Consider the following 20,945-nt stretch of genomic DNA (forward strand, 5'->3'; position numbering starts at 1 on the left):
AGTGTGCGCCTAGACGCGCTCCTAAGGGGGGGCGTATTTGGCGCAGTATAAATCCTATATCATCATCATTAGTGTTGCTCAAGAATATTCGTATTGCGAATATTCGTTATGAATATTGCATATTCGAGTATTCGCGAATAACTCGAATATCGCAGTCAAAATTCGCTATTACGAATATTCGTATTTTTTCAAATTTATTTTTAAAACAGATCACATCCTAGTGATCTCCATCGACATCTAAAAGCATTGCTGGTATGATTAGAGACCCTGGGCCGAGTAGCTGAGGCGATCATTTTATGTTGACGAATATTCGCTTTCGCGAATATTCGTATTACGAATATTCGCGAATACTTTCTCCGCCCTTCTTTTGCATCAGAGCCAATCAGAGTTCTCCTACCACAGTTGTCAGAGGTTAGCAACCTCCATAGCAACCAATAGGAACCTGCCTGCACGACCAGTATATAAGATCACTCCCAGCAGTATTTCAGTGCAGATTCACAAGGTGGCTAGAGAGAGTGGAGTGTTTTTGTGCGTTTTTCCAGTGTATTGCGATCTTAGAGCTTAGAGCATTGTGCTTCCTATAGTGCTTTCAGTTCTGAGTTTCCTGCTTCTATAACCAACTGCTTTTTTCAAAGCAAAAGACCCAACAGCTTTTCTAAAAGCTCAGATTTGTGTTGTTTTGTCCAGGTTAGTGTAGCTTAGTGTTAGATAGATTTCTGTGTAGTTAGTGTAAGTGTACATTTCTTTAAGGTAGCTTAGTTTAGTGTGTGTTTAGTCTCTGGCAAAGATCCAGGAAATGATCTCCGTTCTCGCGTGTTCTTAGCGCGCATGCGCGGACGAGAATTTAGCAATCAATTTCGCATTTGCATTAGCGAAATTTTGCAAATTTTTTTTTTTTTATAAAATATCACGAATATTCGATTTTAACAAATATTTCACGAATATTCGTCTATATATTCGTGATATATCGCGAAATCGAATATGGCGTATTCCGCTCAACACTAATCATCATCATAAAAATGCACTACATATGAAATAAAAAGATATTGCAATAAATACAGAAAGGTATAAAAGTGACATAAGATGATTCCTTCTTATTGTGATTGGGTCGGATGGATGTGGATCCATCAGAATCTCTAAATCATAACATAACAAATGAATCCAAAATTCATTTCATTCCATTTGTTATGTTATGATTCAAGGAAATTCTGATGGATCCATCTACCTACAACCCAAACAGAGTGCATACTTAATGTCCTGAAATAACATATTAACACATTAAAATTAATATAGCTTATTTTCCATAATACAAATCGATTTAGAACAATGAATATACAAAATTAATCAGAATATAAAAAACTAATTCCGAAAACGAATATAATGAAACAAAATGATTAACCTAATGAATGAATCCGAAAGGAAAATAATTTTTTTGGTCGAGTCCATTTTAGCACTTCCCCGTTCTATCTTAAAGCGGAGTTCCAACCACAATTAGCATTTTTTAAATGTATGTCCTTTCATCATGCGTTTTTATAATATAAATCTGGTCACTTACTATTTTACAATCTGCCGCCGATCCGCATAGATATTCAAAAAAGATAGTTTATAAAACTATATCTACACTGTTGTCATTTTGCTTGTGGGCATTGTGAAGCCTACAGGCACTTACTTCCTGGAAGTCTTGGATGGGGAGTGATAATTGGGCAGCGCACTGCATCCTGGGAAATGATGACACACATTTCCCAGGAGCATTAGAGGGAGATGTCAGAATCCTATGTGGTTTCAAAAGCAGATTTCGTGGGACCGCATAGCAACAGGCATTTCCAGATGAGTAAAAAATAAATAAAAAAAAATATTTTTTAGTTGTAAGCAAAATAGTTTTTTTTGACGGAACCTCCACTTTAAAATTAGAAAACAGAAGAAAAAAATGTTGTTTGGATTTGGGGATTCATTTGATAAATAAAAGGTTTATTCAGAGTTTATTACAAGAGAAATGCAGATATGGGTGAGCAGCTGTAGCTCTGAGCAAGGCTCGAGTTGTGTAGAATTTCCCAGCTTGGGTGGTTGCGTCGCTTTGATGATACATTCCTGGGGCACATGCTGTACATACTAATGATAGTGAATCACAGAAACGCATCATTAGCAGACCGCGGTGTGCGTTACCCTTCAGCAGTGCTGTCAGTGGGGGTGGGGGGTGCCGGGTGCGAAATATAATTACAGTCCAGGAGGATAAAGAAATATGTAAGTCAGTCTCCAATTATCTGGTCCAACCTCGTTTATCTGGAGATTGACTGCTGGCCTATTATTAATCAGGACTTAAAGGAAAAGCACAGCGTATTTTTTTAAAGCGCACCATTTGACACTCTACTGTCTTTTTTACGAATTCTAATTTTCAATGTAAATCTCAGATTTAATGTATTTGCTTTACGACTGTATATGACCATTATTGGATAATATTAATAAAACTGCGATACAAAAGACAAACAATTCATATCAAGGCCTGCTTATAAAGCTTAGTTGACTCTATTAATAAATTAATCCGTTTAATATTTGTTCTTCAATTTTATTTTATTTGATTATTTTATTTATTTATATTATTCATTATTTATTGATGTATTTAATTGATTGGTTATTTATTTATTTTAATTAGGCTTGGTTAACACCTACAGGTGCGACTAAGTGCAGGCACGGGTGAAAATGCAAACAAGTTTGCAGATGCCTGGGGGTGCCATTACCATTTATATATATATATATATATATATATATAGGGCCAGATTCACAGAGAGAGTACTTTCAAATTTCCTGCGTCGTATCGTTGTCTTGAATCCTCAAAACAAGATACAACGGCATCTGGGTTAGATCCGACAGGCGTACGTCTTCGTACGCCTTCGGATCTAAGGCCTCGTACACACGACGGCACATGTCTGATGAAAACGGTCCGCGGACCGTTTTCATCGGACATGTTCGCTGGCGGATTTTGGTCTGATGGCTGTACACACCATCAGACCGCGGATTTCCCGCGGACAGCGAACGCGGTGACGTGGCCGCGCCGTCGCCCGCGACGATGACGCTTCGACGTGCGCGACCCTGGAGGGTCAATGCTTCCACGCATGCGTCTAATCACTTTCGACGCATGCGAAGACTTTCGGCCGAGCGGACATGTCCGGTGAGTCGTACAGACGACCGAACATGTCCGACGGACAGGCTTCCAGCGGACATGTTTCTTAGCATGCTAAGAAACATTTGTCCGCTGGAAACTGTCCGATCCGCCATAAAATTGTCCGGTCGGCCGTACAGACGACCGAACATGTCCGCGAGAAACTGGTCTGACGGACCAGTTTCAGCAGACATGTTCGGTCGTGTGTACGAGGCCTAAGATGCAATTCTTCTGCGTCCGCTGGGTGGCGTTCCTGTCGTTTTCCGTGTCGAGTATGCAAATTAGCTATTTCCGACGATCCACGAACGTACGAGCGGCCGTCGCATTCTTTTACGTCGTCTCTAGTCGGCTTTTTTCGGTGTATAGTTAAAGCTGCTGTTTCGTGGCGTACAGTTAGACTTGCTATGTTAAGTATGGCCGTCGTTCCCGCGTTTAATTTGAATTTTTTGTTTTGTTTGCGTAAGTCGTCCGTGAATCGCGGGATGGACGTAATTTACGTCCAAGTCTAAACAATGACGTCCTTGCGATGTCATTTCGCGCAATGCACGGCGGGAAATTTAGGGATGGCGCATGCGCAGTTCGTTCGGCGTGGGGACACGCTTCATTTAAATGAAACACGCCCCCTACCCGCCCAACTTGAATTCCGCACCGTTACGCCGCTTGAGATACACTACGCCGCCGTAACTTACGGCGCAAAATCTTTCTGGATTCGAACCAAAGCCAGGTAAGGTACGACGGCGTAGCGTATCTCGGATACGATGCGCCGGGGCAGATCTTTGTGGATCTGCCCCTTTGTTTCTGAATTTTTTTCAACTAAGTTATATACTGTGTATATATATATATATATATATATATACATATACATATATATATATATATATATGTGTGTGTGTTCTGATCTGAGGAAGGGTGTAAGTATGTGAGCCTGAAACGGAAATCTCTTTGAACGCTTTACTATGTAACTATTATGAATTAATTTGAACAAACAAAACTTCAAGTGCAGCAATCCTCCAGACTTTTTCTTTTTATATATATATATATATATATATATATATATATATATATATATATATATATATATATGTTTGTTTGTTCAAAAAGTTCCCCCACTTTTTTTTTTACTAAGTTATAAATTAAAAAGTCCAGACACTTTTTGAAGACCCCTCGTATATATTATATTGTATCTATTTATTTTAAAATGTTTAGTTTACTGCAATATATTACATTTTTTGTTCTAGAGTTTAGATAACTTGTGCTTGGGTTTGCCCCCCAACTGATCTAAAACAAGCACGCACCCTCTAAGCAAGGTATGCATTAATGAGAATGAGGCTCGCTACATCAATGTATCGCCAACAGAGATCAAAGCAAACAATTTACCAAGCAGCCGCCTATATAGAACCATCCAGGTGAATACAGATCTTGTACACTCTGATATCCTATCACTCCAATGTTTACTAGTGTAGTGGAACCGAAATGCGCTCCTATGTGATCCTCGTGGTGAAACCAGTCCAGTCGGTAAGACCCTGTTCACACTGGCATTAGAAAAAAGGTGGTTGGACCTAAAAAATCCCGTTCCCCTCCCCCCTCAGATGATATAGCACAGAATTATAAGGACCATTGTTGATGTAAAGTAAACCCGTCAGGCTTACCTTGAGAGGGGATATATGCGACTGCATGACATAACCGTGGACATTTTCTATTTGTGATAAGTTCTTCTCGGACACGTGGACGAGCTCCGGGCCCTTGATATCATGGGTGAGTCTTGGCAATGAGTGATCGTGTGGAGGGGTGTCCTCATCTTGATAGCGGTATTTCTACGGGAAATAGAAAAGAAATATTAATATAGACAGATGCATTTTTCACGTGCTATTTAAATATTGCAAAATTATTTGTCAACACAATTATATATAGAGGGCATCAAATGTGCAGCAAAGAGACTGGGGCCAGATTCACAGAATAAGTACGCCGGAGTATCTGCTGATACTCCGGCGTACTTTCAAATTTGCCGCGTCGTATCTTAATTTGTAATTCACAAACAAGACGGCATTTGGCTAAGATCCGACAGGCGTATGCCTTCGGATCTTAGGATGCAATACTTCGGCCGCCGCTGGGTGGAGATTGCGTAGTTTTCCGCGTTGGATATGCTAATTAGCTGTTTATGGCGATCCACGAAGGTACGCGCGTTCGTCGCATTCTCTTACGTCGTCGCTAGTTTTTCCCGTCGCAAACTTAAGCCTGATATTTCATGGCTTAGATTTAGACCAGCCATGTTAAAGTATGGCTGTCGTTCCCGCGTCGAATTTCAAATTTTTTTTTTTTTGCGTAAGTCGTCCGGGAATACGAAAGTATGTTACGCACGTCGCCATTCAAAACATTACGTCGGGGCGACGTCATTTTGCGCAAAGCACGGCGGGAAATTTCAAAACGGAGCACGCGCAGTACGTTCGGCGCGGGAACGCGCCTAATTTAAATAGTCCCCTCCCCATTTGAATTAGGCGGGCTTGCGCCGGACGGCTTTACGCTACGCCGCCGCAAGTTTATACGCAAGTGCTTTGTGAATCAAGCACTTACGATGAAAACTTGCAGCGGAGTAACGTAAAGGACATACGTTACGCCGCCGCAATTCTTTATGAATCTGGCCCACTGTCTGTCAAAAATGTCTAACCTCAGCCTATCACTAAATACTAAAAAAGGAAAAAAAAAGAAAAATAAACCTACAAAACCTTTAATAAAAAATAAAAAAAAATATGTTTTTTTTTCTTCTGATGCGTGAAAGCAGTAGGGATGACGGAGATAGGACACCGCTCACCAACCCGGTGCTATGATAGTATGTGGCCTCAGCCAGTGCTGCTCCAGCCCCGGTGTGACCAAGCCCCGGTGAGTAGGGAGCCAAACACGCCAGTGGGCGTGGTCGGAGCAGCACTAGCTGAAGTCGCATACTATCATAGCACCAGGTTGGTGAGTGGCATCCTATCTCCTTCTCCTCCATCCCTACTGCATGCACGCGTCTGAATAGTGTATGGATGCCTGCTTCCACTTTCTGCATCTCCGGCGGGGAGATCTTTGTGTAGTGGCTTTGAGCGGCACTACAAGCTCCACAAATCAAAGTATTTTTTTGTCTTATATTAGAGCATTAGAGCATTAGAGCTGCACGATTGATCGTTAAAAAATTGTGATCTCGATTCAACCCCCCCTACGATCTTAATCAGGCATTTCCTTGATTTGATGTAAGAAGCGCAAAGACGTTCTCTGCTGTCAAAAGAAAAAAAAAACGGCAAATGTTTATCAACATTCCTCACCTCTGAGATAACGATAAACAATGTATCATTTGATTATTTTAGGTCAAAGGGATGAACTTGAGGTCAGAAAATTAGGTCTTAAAAGACTAATGTATCATACATACAACCGGTTTTATTTTTTTCCCGGCTGACTTTTTCCCGTCGGGAAAACTGATCGTGTGTATGCTTTCCAGAGGGGGGGGGGGGGGGGGGAAACGCGCATGATCAGAATCCAGTATGAGACGGGAGCGCTCGTTCTGGTAAAACTAGCTTTCATTTGTCACGCTGTAACGGACTGAAAAGCACGAAAACTGAAAAGCGCGAATCGTCTCTCAACAAACTTTTACTAACACAAGGATCAGCAAAAGCAGCCCAAAGGGTGGCGCAGTTTGAATGGAATTTCCCCTTTATAGTCCTGTCGCAAGTGGTGTACCTCACCACGCTTTGGACGGGCGGTATTTGGCTTGAATGTGTGTATGCAAGGCAGGCTTGAGAGGAATCCCGTCGGGAAAAACTATGGGCCAGATTCACAAAAGAGATACGACGACGTATCTCCTGATACGCCGTCGTATCTCTGTGATCCGCCCGTCATAACTATGCGGCTGATTCATAGAATCAGTTACGCATAGATAGCCCTAAGATCCGACAGGTGTAATTGACTTACACCGTCGGATCTTAGGATGCAATTCTAGGCCGGCCGCTAGGTGGCGAGGCCATTGCGGTCGGCGTAGAATATGCAAATGACTAGTTACGGCGATTCACGAACGTCCGTGATGCCCGTCGATCTAAATTTATGTCGTTTCCGTAGCGATACGCGTCATAAAGTTAGGGCTGCCTCCTAGGTGGTCTAAGCAATGTTGAGTATGGCCGTCGTTCCCATGTCGAAATTTAAAAATTCACGTCGTTTGCGTAAGTCGTCCGTGAATGGTGCTGGACGCCATTTACGTTAACGTCAAACCAATGACGTCCGTGCGACATCATTTAGCGCAATGCACGTCGGGTAATTTTCCCGACTGAGCATGCGCAGTACGTTCTGCGCGGGAACGCGCCTAATTTAAATGGTGCTCGCCCCATTTGAATTAGGCGGGCTTGCGCCGAGCGGATTTATGTTACACCGCCGCAAGTTTACAGGTAAGAGCTTTGTGAATCAGGCACTTACGCTGTATACCTGCGGCGGTGTAACGTAAATCAGATACGTTACGCTGCCGCGGAGCAACGTAAATGTACCTGAATCTGGCCCTTTGTTTTTTTTTCCTGCCGAGAAAAAAAGATTGTGGGTACGAGGCATAAGCCTTTTTCTAACACTTGTTGCTTACAAGTTAAAATCAGGATTTGTTTGCTAGAAAACTATTTAGAACCCTCAAACATTATATATATATATATATATATATATATATTTGGCAGAGACCCTAGAGAATAAAATGGAGGTTGTTGCAATATTTTATGTCACACTGTATTTTTGCAGCGGTCTTTCAAACGCAATTTTTTTTGGGAAAAAAAAAAAAAAATAGAAATAAACAGTAAAAATTAGCCCATTTTTTTTTTTTTGTATAAAGATAATATAATGTGATAATATAATGTGAAAGATGATACGTCAAGAATCATGAGAAAATAGTGATCTTTATTCCAACCAAAACATTTCTCATTTTAGCCAGAATCATGCAGCTTTACCATGCATTACTATTTATAGCATGCATTATTTATTTATTTATTATTATTTACCTTAATTTAAAAATAAACATTTAATACAGGAATCACCTAGGACAAAGGATTACCAGAGCATTAAGAGTTTTGTAAACAGAGAGCAACAAAGACGTTTCCACAGAAGAATTACGCAGGCGTATCTATCGATACTCCACGTAATTTCAAAGTTCCCGCGTCGTGTCTTTGTTTTGTATCTACAAAACAAGATACGACTGCATCTGGGATCGATCCGACAGGCGTACGTCTTAGTACGCCGTCGGATCGTAGGTGCATTTTTCCGCCGGCCGCTAGGTGGCGTTTCCGTCGAATTTCGCGTCGAGTATGCAAATTAGCTAGATACGGCGATCCACGAACGTACGTCCGGCCGGCGCTTTTTTTTACGTCGTTTGCGTTCGGCTTTTTCCGGCGTATAGATACCCCTGCTATTATGAGGCGTACTCAATGTTAAGTATGGCCGTCGTTCCCGCGTTAAATTTTGAATTTTTTACGTCGTTTGCGTAAGTCGTTCGCGAATAGGGATTTGCGTAGAATGACGTCACCGTCGTAAGCATTGGCTTGTTCCGGGTTAATTTCGAGCATGCGCACTGGGATACCCCCACGGACGGCGCATGCGCAGTTGGAAAAAAACTTCATTTACGTCGGGTCAAGACGTATTTACGTAAAACATGCCCCCATCACATCCATTTGAATTGCGCGCCCTTACGCCGCCAAAGATACACTACGCCGCCGTAACTTACGGCGCGCATTCTTTGAGGATTCCAAAAAAAAAAAGTAAGTTACGGCAGCGTAGTGTATCTTAGATACGGGCAGGTAAACTGTAATGGGCAGGTAAACTGTCAGGGGTTAATTTTAAGGGTTGTATTTAGTGTTAGGGCAAGGGTTAAGTGTTAAAGGATAAGCTCAACATTTAAAAAAAAATAGCCAATACATTCAAGGGGCTCTCAAAAATATAAAAAAATAAACACCTGGCACACCCTGTGCGCACGCCTATGCTGTATAGGCACTTACAGAATAGATAGGTAGATTCTGATGGTTTTGTTTAATGCAGAGGAGATCTTCAACACAGAGGATACTAGTGCTGGAGAGCAGAGTATGCAAAGGAGACAGCCCGGCAAATGACAGGTGGAGAGAGGTGACCGGCGATGCTGCGCTCTGGATCCCGGATGATCTTCTCATCGCTGAACCAGAGAGGAGATCACCTGTCACTGGATACCGACAACGTTGGAGCGGGGAGCCGGGACCGAGAGTGGATTACCACCGCTGGATATTTTCTTTTTTTAATAAAGGACTTTTTTCCATGGTGTGTGTGTTTTTTTACAACTATTTACACTTCCTTCGTTAAAAATGGTAGGGGTACGATGTACCCCATTACCAATTCACATGGGGGGGCAGGATCTGGGGGTCCCCTTTGTTAAAGGGGTCTTCCAGATTCTGATAAGCCCCCCGCCCGCAGACCCTCACAACCACCGTCCAGGGTTGTGGGGATGAAGCCCTTGTCCCCATCAACATGGGGAAATCCTTGTTGAGGGCATGTGGCCTTGTACAGTTCAGGAGGGGGTGCTCTCTCATCCCCCCCTCTTTTCTGTGGCTGGCCAGGTTACGTGCTCGGATAAGGGTCTGGTGTAGATTTTTGGGGGAACTCCACGCCATTTTTTTTTATTTGGGGTGGAGTTCCCCTTAAAATCCACACCAGACCTGAAGGTCTGGAATGGATATTTGGGGGGAACCCCATGTAATTTTTTTTTAAAATTGACGGCGGGGTTCCCCTTAATATCCATACCAGACCTGAAGGGCCTGTTAATGGAATTTGGGGGGACCCCCAGCTTTTTTTTTTTTTTTATGAATGAATTCTCTCTGAATTGCTGGGAGCCGACAATTCATTATAGCCGCAAGTCCGGTTTTAAATTACTTTTTTTTCTTTCAGAAATGACACTTTGTGCAGAGACAGTTCTAAGTACGGGAAACATGCGCTATTTCACATGCTGACTTTACACCCCCCCAGGTACGAAATTTAAAGGAATATTTCACTGCTCCCAAAAAAACGTCAGTTTTTAAAACTTTTTTTTGCATTGATACATGTCCCCTGGGGCAGGACCCAGGTCCCCAAACACTTTTTAGGACAATAACTTGCATATTAGCCTTTACAATTAGCACTTTAGATTTCAAACATTCGAGTCCCATAGACTTTAACAGGGTTCTAAAGTTCACACGAACTTTTGGTGTGTTCACAGGTTCTGGTGCAAACCGAACAGGGGGGTGTTCGGCCAGGCACGGACTGGCCATTGGGACTATCGGGAGTTTCCCGGTGGGCCGATGGCTCAGTGGGCCGGTCAGGTGCAGTCCTTGAGCCGCTCCTCTCTGACAGTGAGTAATCGCGATTTCACTCCTATCAAGAGAAGCAGCAGCCGTCACTTGCTGGAGTGAGTATTAGCCTTTCTGCTCCCTCCCGCCCTAAAGGGGGAGATAGACAGCCGGCAGACTTTCCTTCCTCTCTCCCCTTATCACTTGTCACGTATCACATGACTGGAGAGAGGAACAATGCTGCCTTTCTGGAGAGCTGTGAATGAGTACATGTGGGAGGGGGAGGAAAGGGGGGCACTCTGATGCAAGGGGTAACTCTGAAGAGAGACACTCTAATGCAATGAGGGACACTCTGATGCAAGGGGGCTCTCTGGTACAAGGGGGGACACTCTAATGCAAAGGGGGCTCTATGGTGCAAGGGGGGACACTCTGATGCAAAGGGGGCTCTCTGGTACAAGGGGGACACTCTAATGCAAAGGGGGCTCTATGGTGCAAGGGGGGGACACTCTGATGCAAAGGGGGCACACTCTGATGCAAAGGGGGCACACTCTGATGCAAAGGGGGCACACTCTGATGCAAGGGGGGCACACTCTGATGCAAGGGGGGCTCTCTGATGCAATGGGGGACACGCTGATGTAAGGAGGGACACTCTAATGCAAAGGGGGCTCTCTGGTACAAGGGGGGACACTCTAATGCAAGGGGGGACACTCTGATGCAAAGGGGGCTCTCTGGTACAAGGGGGACACTCTAATGCAAAGGGGGCACACTCTGATGCAAAGGGGGGACACTCTGATGCAAGGGGGGCACACTCTGATGCAAAGGGGGCACACTCTGATGCAAAGGGGGCACACTCTGATGCAAAGGGGGACACTGCAAAGGGGGGACACTCTGATGCAAAGGGGGGACACTCTGATGCAAAGGGGGGACACTCTGATGCAAAGGGGGGACACTCTGATGCAAAGGGGGCTCTCTGGTATAAGGGGGGACACTCTGATGCAAAGGGGGCACTCTGATGCAAAGGGGGCACTCTGATGCAAGGGGGAACACTGATGTAAGGGGGACACTCTAATGCAAATGGGGCTCTCTGGTGCAAGGGGGGGACACTCTGATGCAAGGGGGGGACACTGATGCAAGGGGGGCACTCTGATGTAAGGGGGACTTTCTGATGCAAGGGGGGGGGACTGAAGGGGAACACTAATGCAAGGGGGATCTCTGATGCAAGGGGGGACACTCTGATGCAAGGGGGACTCTGATGGGGGACGCTGATGCAAGAAAAACTCTGATGGGGGAAACTCTGATACAAGGGGGGCTCTGATGCTAGGGGGACTCTCTGATGCAAGGGGGCTCTGATGGGGGAACACTGATGTAAGGGGGCTCTGATGCAAGGGGGACACTTAAAATTAAAGTGGGCTGGTCTGGATGAAGTCCAGGGCAAATTTCTGTCCCAGTCCAGCCCTGTGTTCGACTCACCCCTATTCTCAATGTGTATTTTATGTTTTACTATATTTGCTTACTGCTCCTATCCACTGTATGGGATTATTATATATATATATACACACACTATATTTGCTTTTCCTATATTTCAATAAAAAAAATTGTACCAAAAACTTTTTTTTGTTTGTTTGTTCATATGAGTTTTGTTTTTCCAAAATTCTGTGGACTGCTCCACACCCCAACCCTGAGCAATTAAAAAAAAAAAAAAAAGTATTTTTTTTTTTTGATCCAGTAAACAACAGGAATGCAAAGATGTGCTAAATCCAACCAGAAAATGTGTGAATGTTTTATTTTTTTCCCCCCATTGTTTAAATATCTCTCTTCCCTCCTTCCTTTCTAAAACTTTACAAGTTATCTATTTGCTGCAATTTTAACTAATTCCACTAGATGGCACTCTATACCTGTTTCAGAAGACGAGAAAAATTTTCTATAAAGAAATATTTATTCATCATGTAAGTTCCCATTTTTGAACTGGCGAGTTAAAGCCCCCAACATTGACTTAATGGGCAATTTTTTATGAGACTTCAAACGTCATAGGCTTCCTGTTTTAAATTTTCATAAATTAATTTCCTGTACACATGTCTGAGATATTCATTTGCTGGCTATCAGGCAGTGCAGTCAGCATCCTTTCTGAACTACTGTACACCTCCCAGCGTAGGGAGGGGGGCAGAGGCGTACTAAGTGTGTGGCGGGCCGCACCGGGTGCCACACCCCCCCCCCGTGACTGAAGCGGTGACAGCGTCGCAGACTCGGAGTGACTTTAGGCAAGCAGAGCCGCGGCCGCGATACAAGAGGAGGGGGGTTGCGGGGTGACACCGCGGCACCATCCATCCCCTCCTCTCACGGTTACGGACGGAGTTTGCTGTAACTTACTAAAGAATCACAGCCGGCTTCCCACTGTTCATGCGCAAGATTGCACAGCGTAAGAAGGTCCTGCAGCCTCCTGGGATGCACAACGTGTTCCAAGAGGCTGGGGAGTAGGGTTGCCACCCGTCCAGGATTTCCTTGGGTCCAGGTTTTGAATCATGTGTCCGGATTTCAATCCACTTGAAACCCGGACACATTATTCAGACAGGAATGTGTCTCGGAACAGGGCCTGACATGAGGGTGAGGGGGCACTATGTGTGCTGCATTACTATTCTCTTTGGAGTGCCCAAAGGTGTCCCGGGCCTATAACAATCCTATAGTATATATTAAAAACATTTTTTTTGCTGTGCACCGCTAAAGTGTTCCAGTTTGGCTTGAAGAAAAGGTGCCAACCCTACTGGGGAGGGGATAATGCTAGTGACAGTTGGAAGCTGGAGTAGGCATCTGCACAAAAAAGGTACCCCCTATGCATAAAAAACAAACATTCTAAAGTCTTAGGTGCGGGGATAGGGAGAAGAATAAGCAACATTTCTAGGCGAGAAATGAGGAAGTGGGAACCTGTCAAAGAAAGTACACATTCTACATAATAATACAAATAAATACAGTTATTAAAAGTGTTTGGGATGGAAATGGGGAAGGTGTGAGTGAAGGTTTGCTTTAACCCTTTCACGCCTAAGCCTATTTCTGAACATTTGTTGCTTACAAGTTAAAAACAGTGGGGCAGATCCACGTAAATCGGTGCATTAATCCGCCGGGCGTAGCGTATATAAGATACACTACGCCGCCGTAATTATTTTTTTTGAATCCTCAAAGAATTCGCGCCGTAAGTTACGGCGGCGTAGTGTATCTTTGGCGGCGTAATGGCGCAGCATTCAAATCTCTGTGATGGGGGCGCGTTTTATGTAAATACGTTGTGACCCGACGTAAACAACGTTTTTTTTTAACTGCGCATGCGCCGTCCGTGGGGGTATCCCAGTGCGCATGCTCGAAATTAAACCGGAACCAGCCAATGCTTACGACGGTGACGTCATTCTACGCAAATTCCTATTCGCGAAACGACTTACGCAAACAATGTAAAAAATTCAAAATTGGACACGGGAACGACGGCCATACTTAACATTGAGTACGCCACCATATAGCAGGTTTAACTATACACCGGAAAAAGCCAAACGCAAATGACGTAAAAAAATGCGCCGGCCGGACGTACGTTCGTGGATCGCCGTAACTAGCTAATTTGCATACTTGACGCGGAATTTGATGGAAACGCCACCTAGCGGCTGCCGGAAAAAATGCATCTAAGATCCGACAGCGTTCTAAGACGTACGCCTGTCAGATCGACCCGAGATGCCGTCGTATCTTGTTTTGTAGATACAAAACAAAGATACGACGCAGGAATTTTAAAATTAAGTGGCGTATCAATAGATACGCCGGCGTAATTCTTTTGTGGATCTGGCCCAGTATTTTTTGCTCAAAAATTACGTCGAACCCCCAAACATTACACATATTTTTTTTAGCAGAGACCCTAGAGAATAAAATGGTGATCGTTGCAAAATTTTATGTCACACGGTATTTGCGCAGCGGTCTTTCAAACACACTTTCATTAATTAAAAAAAAAACTAATCAGTAAAGTTAGCCCAATTTGTTTGTAAAATGTGAAAGATGACGTTACGCCGAGTAAATAGATACCTAACATGTCACGCTTTGAAATTGCGCACACTCTTGGATTGCCGACAAACTATGGTACCTAAAAATCTCCATTGGTGACATTTAAAAAAAAATAACAGTTACCAGGTTAGAGTTGCAAAGGAGGTCTTTTGCAAGAATTATTGCTCTCATTCTGACAATTGCTGCGATACCTCTCATGTGTGATTTGAACACCATTTACATTTGCTTACGTATGTGTTTTCTTTGTTGCGTGAGCATGCGGGGGGCGCTTTAAATAATTTTTATTTTTTTTACGTTGTCCTTATAAAAAAAAATTGAATCACATTTATTGCTGTCACTAGGGATGAAACAAAAATATGTAAGCATCCCTTGATGCCTTGTGACAGTAATAGGTGATGAAAGGTACTCTTTATGGAGGGATCGGGGGCCTCCTTTGCACCTAAAAGTATTCAGATCGCCAAAATTGTCCTTTCTGAATAGTGCATTTTTTTTTAAATCAGCGCCACTGGCAGCCGAGTAAACCGGAAGTGAGGTTCTGCTGTCGCTTCCGGTATTTTACATCAGTGACCCGATCAGAGCCAAATCCGGCTTTGTTTGGGTCTCAGCCTAGCTGGCAGACGTGCCGGCTGGTGGCTCAGGTCTCTCGGTGGGACGGGAGGCCCAAGAAGAGCAGCGGAAGGTGGCGGGAGGGGGAACGGGGAAGTCCTCTCCCGCTCCTTAGGATAACAGTCGAGAGGCTTCTAGCCGCATCGGTTGTTATCACTAAAGAGCCAACCGCCCGCTCTAAAAAATGGTACCAGGGTGACGCCTGCAGCTGGGATGGGGTGGGAAGGTGGCGATTCTTGTGTTTCCCAGGACTGCTGGCATAATAAGAGTCCAGAGCTCCCGAGCGGGATGTGACAGCTCGGGCCGGCTGTCAGGAGCTCGCCAATGACTGGGAATGCTGTAGCTGGTGTGTGGTGGCGAAGCCCCTCTGTTAAAGCGCCAAAAGCCCGGGAGGAAACAGGAGCTCACCGGAGATGTGACCTCACACTTGCATGTCCAAGCCCCGCCTCATGTAAAATATTCATTCGCTATTGGCACACAACTTGGTGGGCTCAGGGCTCTGCGCCCCAAGCCCAGACTTTTTTTAAGCCAATTAGATCCTCAGGCTCTAATCATGTGCTTCAAAAAATAAATAAAACCCTGTTGGAATCCATGCGTCCGGCACTCTGCATGTAGATTAGGGGCCAGGCAAATGGATTAGGAGGGAGTTTGGACGGGCTGCCACTGGTACAATGTTGTTTTTTAAAATAGGGTCAGTAATTATCATATTTGGTTAATAAATTATTTGCAGTTGGATAAACAACAATAGCTCTCATTATTAATCTATAAACAGGATTCAGCAAGAATTTACTTCGGCGTATCTATTGATACGCCGCGTAAATTCAAAGCTGCGCCGGCGTATCTTCTTTCTGTATTCAGAAAGCAAGATACGCCGAAATTAGGCTAAGATCCGACTGGCGTAAGTCTCTTACGCCGTCGTATCTTAGTTGCATATTTACGCTGGCCGCTAGGTGGCGCTCCCGTCGATTTCAGCGTAGAATATGCAAATGAGCTGGATACGCCGATTCAGAAACGTACGTGCGCCCGGCAGAATTTTTTACGTCGTTTGCGTAAGGCTTTTTCCGGCGTAACGTTGCTCCTGCTATATGAGGAGCTACCAATGTTAAGTATGGACGTCGGGCCAGCGTAGAATTTTACGTCGTTTGCGTAAGTCGTTCGCGAATAGGGCTTTGCGTAAATTACGTCCACGTCAAAAGCATTGACTATTTGCGACGTGATTAGGACCATGCGCACTGGGATACGTTCACGGACGGCGCATGCGCCGTTCATGAGAAACGTCATTTACGTGGGGTCATGTTTTATTTACATAAAACACGCCCACCTCTTGACAATTTGAATTTGGCGCGCTTACGCCGGCAGATTTACGCTACGCCGCCGCAACTTACAGAGCAAGTGCTTTGTGAATACTGCACTTGCCTCTCTAAATTGCGGCGGCGTAGCTTAAATAACATACGCTACGCCCGCACAAACTTACGTCCCCCTACCTGAATCTGGGCCTATGAACCTTTTGGCGCTATATATCCTGTATAATAATATTAACTCTGATTCCTCTTGTACCAAATTGTATTGTATTGCCTGCCTTCATTTTGTAAAGCACAGCACAAACTGTTGGCACTAAATAAATCCTGTATTATAATAATAATAATAATAATAATAATAATAATAAAGGCATAAATGCTTAGAGAGCTTATTTGGAATTATTTGGAAATGTCATGTGTGCGTATTACATTTTGGCCACAAGATGTCACTCTTCGTATACACAAAAAGCAATGTCAGATGCAGTTCCTGTGTATGAGCGAGGAGTTATGTGTTTTCTGTTCAAGTTCACTTGGTAGAAGAGGTGTTCATGGCTTGAATGCAACAATGGCCAAGAAGCAAATGTTGCTGCTATAAGTGTAAATGTTCCATTGCTCTCTGTTTCTGAAACTGCTCCACCTGCACCCCCTATCTGACACATTCTGGGATCTTATGCAACATCAAAAAGTAATGTAGGTGGTAAATATGTCAGTATTACAGTAACCAAGGGCCAGATTCACATATAACTGCGGCGGCGTAACGTATCGTAGATACGTTACACCGCCGCAAGTTTTCATCGCAAGTGCCTGATTCACCAAGCACTTGCGATGAAATCCTCCGCCGGCGGCCTCCGGCGCAAGGCGGGCCAATTTAAATAGGCGTGTGCCATTTAATTTAGGCGCGCTCCCGCGCCGGACCTACTGCGCATTCTCCGTTTCGTAATTCCCGTCGTGCTTTGCGCGCCGTGACGTCATTTTTTCGAACGGCGACGCGCGTAGCGTAATTCCGTATTCCCGGACGGCTTACGCAAACGACGTTATTTTTTAAATTTCGACGCGGGAATACGATTGCTGCGTAAAGTTAAGGCACTAAAAAAACCGACTAACTTTGCGACGGGAAACTAGACTAGCGGCGACGTAGCGAATGTGAAAGTCCGCCGGGAATCGCCGTAACTCCTAATTTGCATACCCGACGCTGGTTTACGACGCAAACTCCCCCCAGCGGCAGGCGCGGTATTGCATCCTAAGATCCGACAGTGTAAAACAAATACACCTGTCGGATCTTAGGGATATCTATGCGTAACTGATTCTATGAATCAGTTGCATAGATAGAAACAGAGATACAACGGCGTATCAGCAGATACACCGTCGTATCTCTTATGTGAATCTGGCCCATACTTCCTGTTTTAGGGGTGACATCGCTCACTCACTTTTCTGTGTTTTTAGAGAAGCAGCATTGTCACTCGAGGTCAAGACTACAGAACACCGGTCTCCTCTTCTCCATAAAATAGTGCTCTGTAGTTCACAGGAATTGCATTGCAATCTCCCATAGATGAATAAAACACGCACATGGATGTCAATGCGTACAGCCAACGTTGGATCACCTCACACATGCTCCCTCAATGGGTATAGGCTCACCTCTAGGAGTGTGACCCCCCAACTATGCTGAGTCAATAACAGTGTTGGCTGGTGTTTTTTTGCTTGGGGGGCAAACAACCACTCCCCCCCCCCTCAGCACCCCCCCCCCCCTGCTGTCTGCCGGTTGGTCCACTGGCACTTAACCCCATCTAGGCAGCAGTCAACGGCGGGCATCGGGGCACCAAGCAGGGAAGGGATCGGGCATCCGAGGAGTGGCGGGGATCGGGGAACCAGACAGCAGCGGGGTTCAGGCATCCGGGCAGCGGCTCTTCCCCTCCTCACTTCCACTGCGTGTCTCCTCCCCTCCTCCTAGGCGTCCAATAGGAGTGCCTGTCCTTTCAGCCAATTGGGTGACGGGTATCAGACCCGCTTCCCGATTGGCTGGGAGGAGAATCAGTGTTGCAACAGCAAATATTTATTCACTGTTGCAACACACCTGGGTGGGCTCTAGGCGCAATGCTATGCAACCTGAGCTCACCCTATCTTGAAGCCTATTAGAGCCTCTGGCTCTAATCAGCGCTTCAAAAAAAAAAAGCCATAGGAATTCATATGCCTGGCGTCCTGAAAGTAAAGGATGGATAGGAAGGGAGGCGGGGCATGGCTAGAAGGGTGATGCCTGTGCAACCACAACAGACGGGCTCAAGAAGCGCTCAATAAACGGACGGGCTCAATAAGCGCTCAATAAACGGACGGGCTCAGTAAGCACTATTGAGCCACTCCAATGCTCAATAAGGTTAATCCAAAACCAGCTGGCTCCTACGCTCCTCCAACCAACTCCACTTCAGTTGTCAGCATCAGAGTGCATAAGGGAAAAAAACTTCAATAGTGCTTGAATTGTTTAAAATCGTATCCAACTGTTTATTAAAATGCAGGATTCTCACATAATACAGGTGCTTGCAGCGCACCATACTCCATAAGCATGTCCCACAGAGCCGCACATCCACTCTCTCCCGACTAACTACTGTGACAGGAAGTCAGGTAAATCTGTGGGTGTTGTCACCGACGGGACATACATTTCTGCCTTGTTTAGACAATACACCAATCGTTATTAGGCGTCGGCTGAAAAATTAGCCAGACAAGGTCTAAGGACGTTGAAAGACTCCAGCTGTTCAGAATGAGGCAATTAAGGCCTCTATAAGTAGTCCAAAGGATTACCACTGAGGGGCTGCATCATTCCTAAGGCTTTGTGAGTAGGAGAGCAGCGTACTGAAAGTCTTCTGAGAAGGTGAGTAGAGGAGTGATTTTTCTGTGTGATAAAAATCAAAAGACTATTGTTTTGTGCTGTACGACCAGCACTGTCTGCCCAGCGCTAGGCTGAGTCAGACTCCATAGATAGGTTCCTGTGTGGAAGGTAGACGCCCAGAGTGGCCAGGGTTTATTTTATGTTTTGATTTTGTTTATGCTGTTTGGATGCTTGCAATTGTTTTCCAGCAAGATGGAAAAATAAACCAAAAACTTTGTTTTCAACCGTCTTCGACTGGCAGTCTGTATAAATTCAGTGTGTGGTGAACCCATCCAAGGGGTCACACACCCCGCTACCGAGCTAACCCCTCACACTACTAACAGCCACGTCGACACGCGTAGGGGAGGGGCTAGGATGGTGGAGGCATACAGACTTTAATGTGGCTGTTAGTAGTCAGTCGGGAGAGAGCGGATGTGCGGCATGTATTGTAACTGTATTGTCTCCCTTTTATCTTGTTAAGTGCTGCATAAACTGTTGTCTTCCCAACACTAATGGAACATGAAGGTATAAGGCAAAGAGCCGGCAACTTGTCCTCCTGCAAAGGTCACTTTATTACATCAAGTGGAGTGTACAAGGTACAGTGGCTTACACGTTTTGGCAATAAGCCTTAGCCATGACTTATTGCCTTATCGCATAAGCTACTGTACTTTGTACACTCCACTTAATGTAATAACGTGACTTTTTTGGAAGGACGAGTTGCCTGCTTTTCACCTTATGCCTGTTTATTTAACAGACAAAAGAAAGACAAATAAAGAGAAATTCACTGTTAACCCCTTCCCACCTTGCCCCAGCATCCCTTTTATAGGGTCTGTACACCCAGAAAGGGGAGGGGGAGGAAGGATCGATGATCGTGTGACCACTGTGATTGGCTGTCACAGAGGTCAAATGATTGGGAGTCGGTGCCATCGGCTGACGATTGTTAGTAGGGACCGAGAGCTGACTGTGCTGGGAGCACGCAGTGTGCGCGCTCTCAGCACAGAAACATCAGCTGCCCAGTGGCGCATATGTGCAGCACGTGGGTGTTACATGTTTGCTGCTGCACATACAGTATATGTTACGTGCAACAGGTTAGCCCAGGTTCACACTGATGCAGTGCGAGACACCGCATGTAATTCGCACAGGAATCGCATCACATTCCTGTGCGAATTACATGCACTGTCTCTGGGATGTGATTTGAGCCATAGATTTATATTGCTCAAATCGCACTGCATTCGCACCGAACTAGTGCAGGGCCCTTTTTTTCCCACACCAGAATCGGATGGCATGGGTGTTCACACCCATGCCATCCGATTCTGCAAATCGTAGTGAGTTTTGCAAACTGATTTCAGGGTGTCGTTAACTTAAAGTGATATTAAAGGCTTGGGCCCAGATTCTCGTACATCCGTGCAATTTTGTGCGGGCGTAACGTATCTCATTTACGTTACGCCTCCGCAACTTACACGGGCAAGTGCTGTATTCTCAAAGCACTTGCTCCGTAAGTTGCGGCGGCGTAGCGTAAATCACCGCGCCGAACGAACGGCGCATGCGCCGTCCGTAAAATAACCCAGTGTGCATTGCTCCAAATGACATTGCAAGGACGTCATTGGTTTCGCCGTGAACGTAAATGACGTCCAGCCCCATTCACGGACGACTTATGCAAACAACGTAACTTTTAAAAATTTTGAACGACGGCCATACTTAACATTGGCTGCACCTCA

General features: G+C 45.0%; 1 protein-coding gene across 3 annotated transcripts in view; it reads right to left on the reverse strand.

Annotated features, from left to right (window-relative positions):
- Positions 1 to 20,945, reverse strand: part of DLG2 (discs large MAGUK scaffold protein 2) — a 2,211,856-nt gene that overhangs the window by 1,071,637 nt on the left and 1,119,274 nt on the right. For all 3 annotated transcript variants that reach the window (XM_040339977.1, XM_040339976.1, XM_040339980.1), the window contains one exon: positions 4,807 to 4,971. In XM_040339977.1, the coding sequence (XP_040195911.1) occupies positions 4,807 to 4,971 (165 nt within the window). The remainder of the gene's footprint in view (positions 1 to 4,806; positions 4,972 to 20,945) is intronic.

This window comes from Rana temporaria, chromosome 2 (genome assembly GCF_905171775.1).
Source record: "Rana temporaria chromosome 2, aRanTem1.1, whole genome shotgun sequence".
Lineage (NCBI taxonomy): Eukaryota > Metazoa > Chordata > Amphibia > Anura > Ranidae > Rana > Rana temporaria.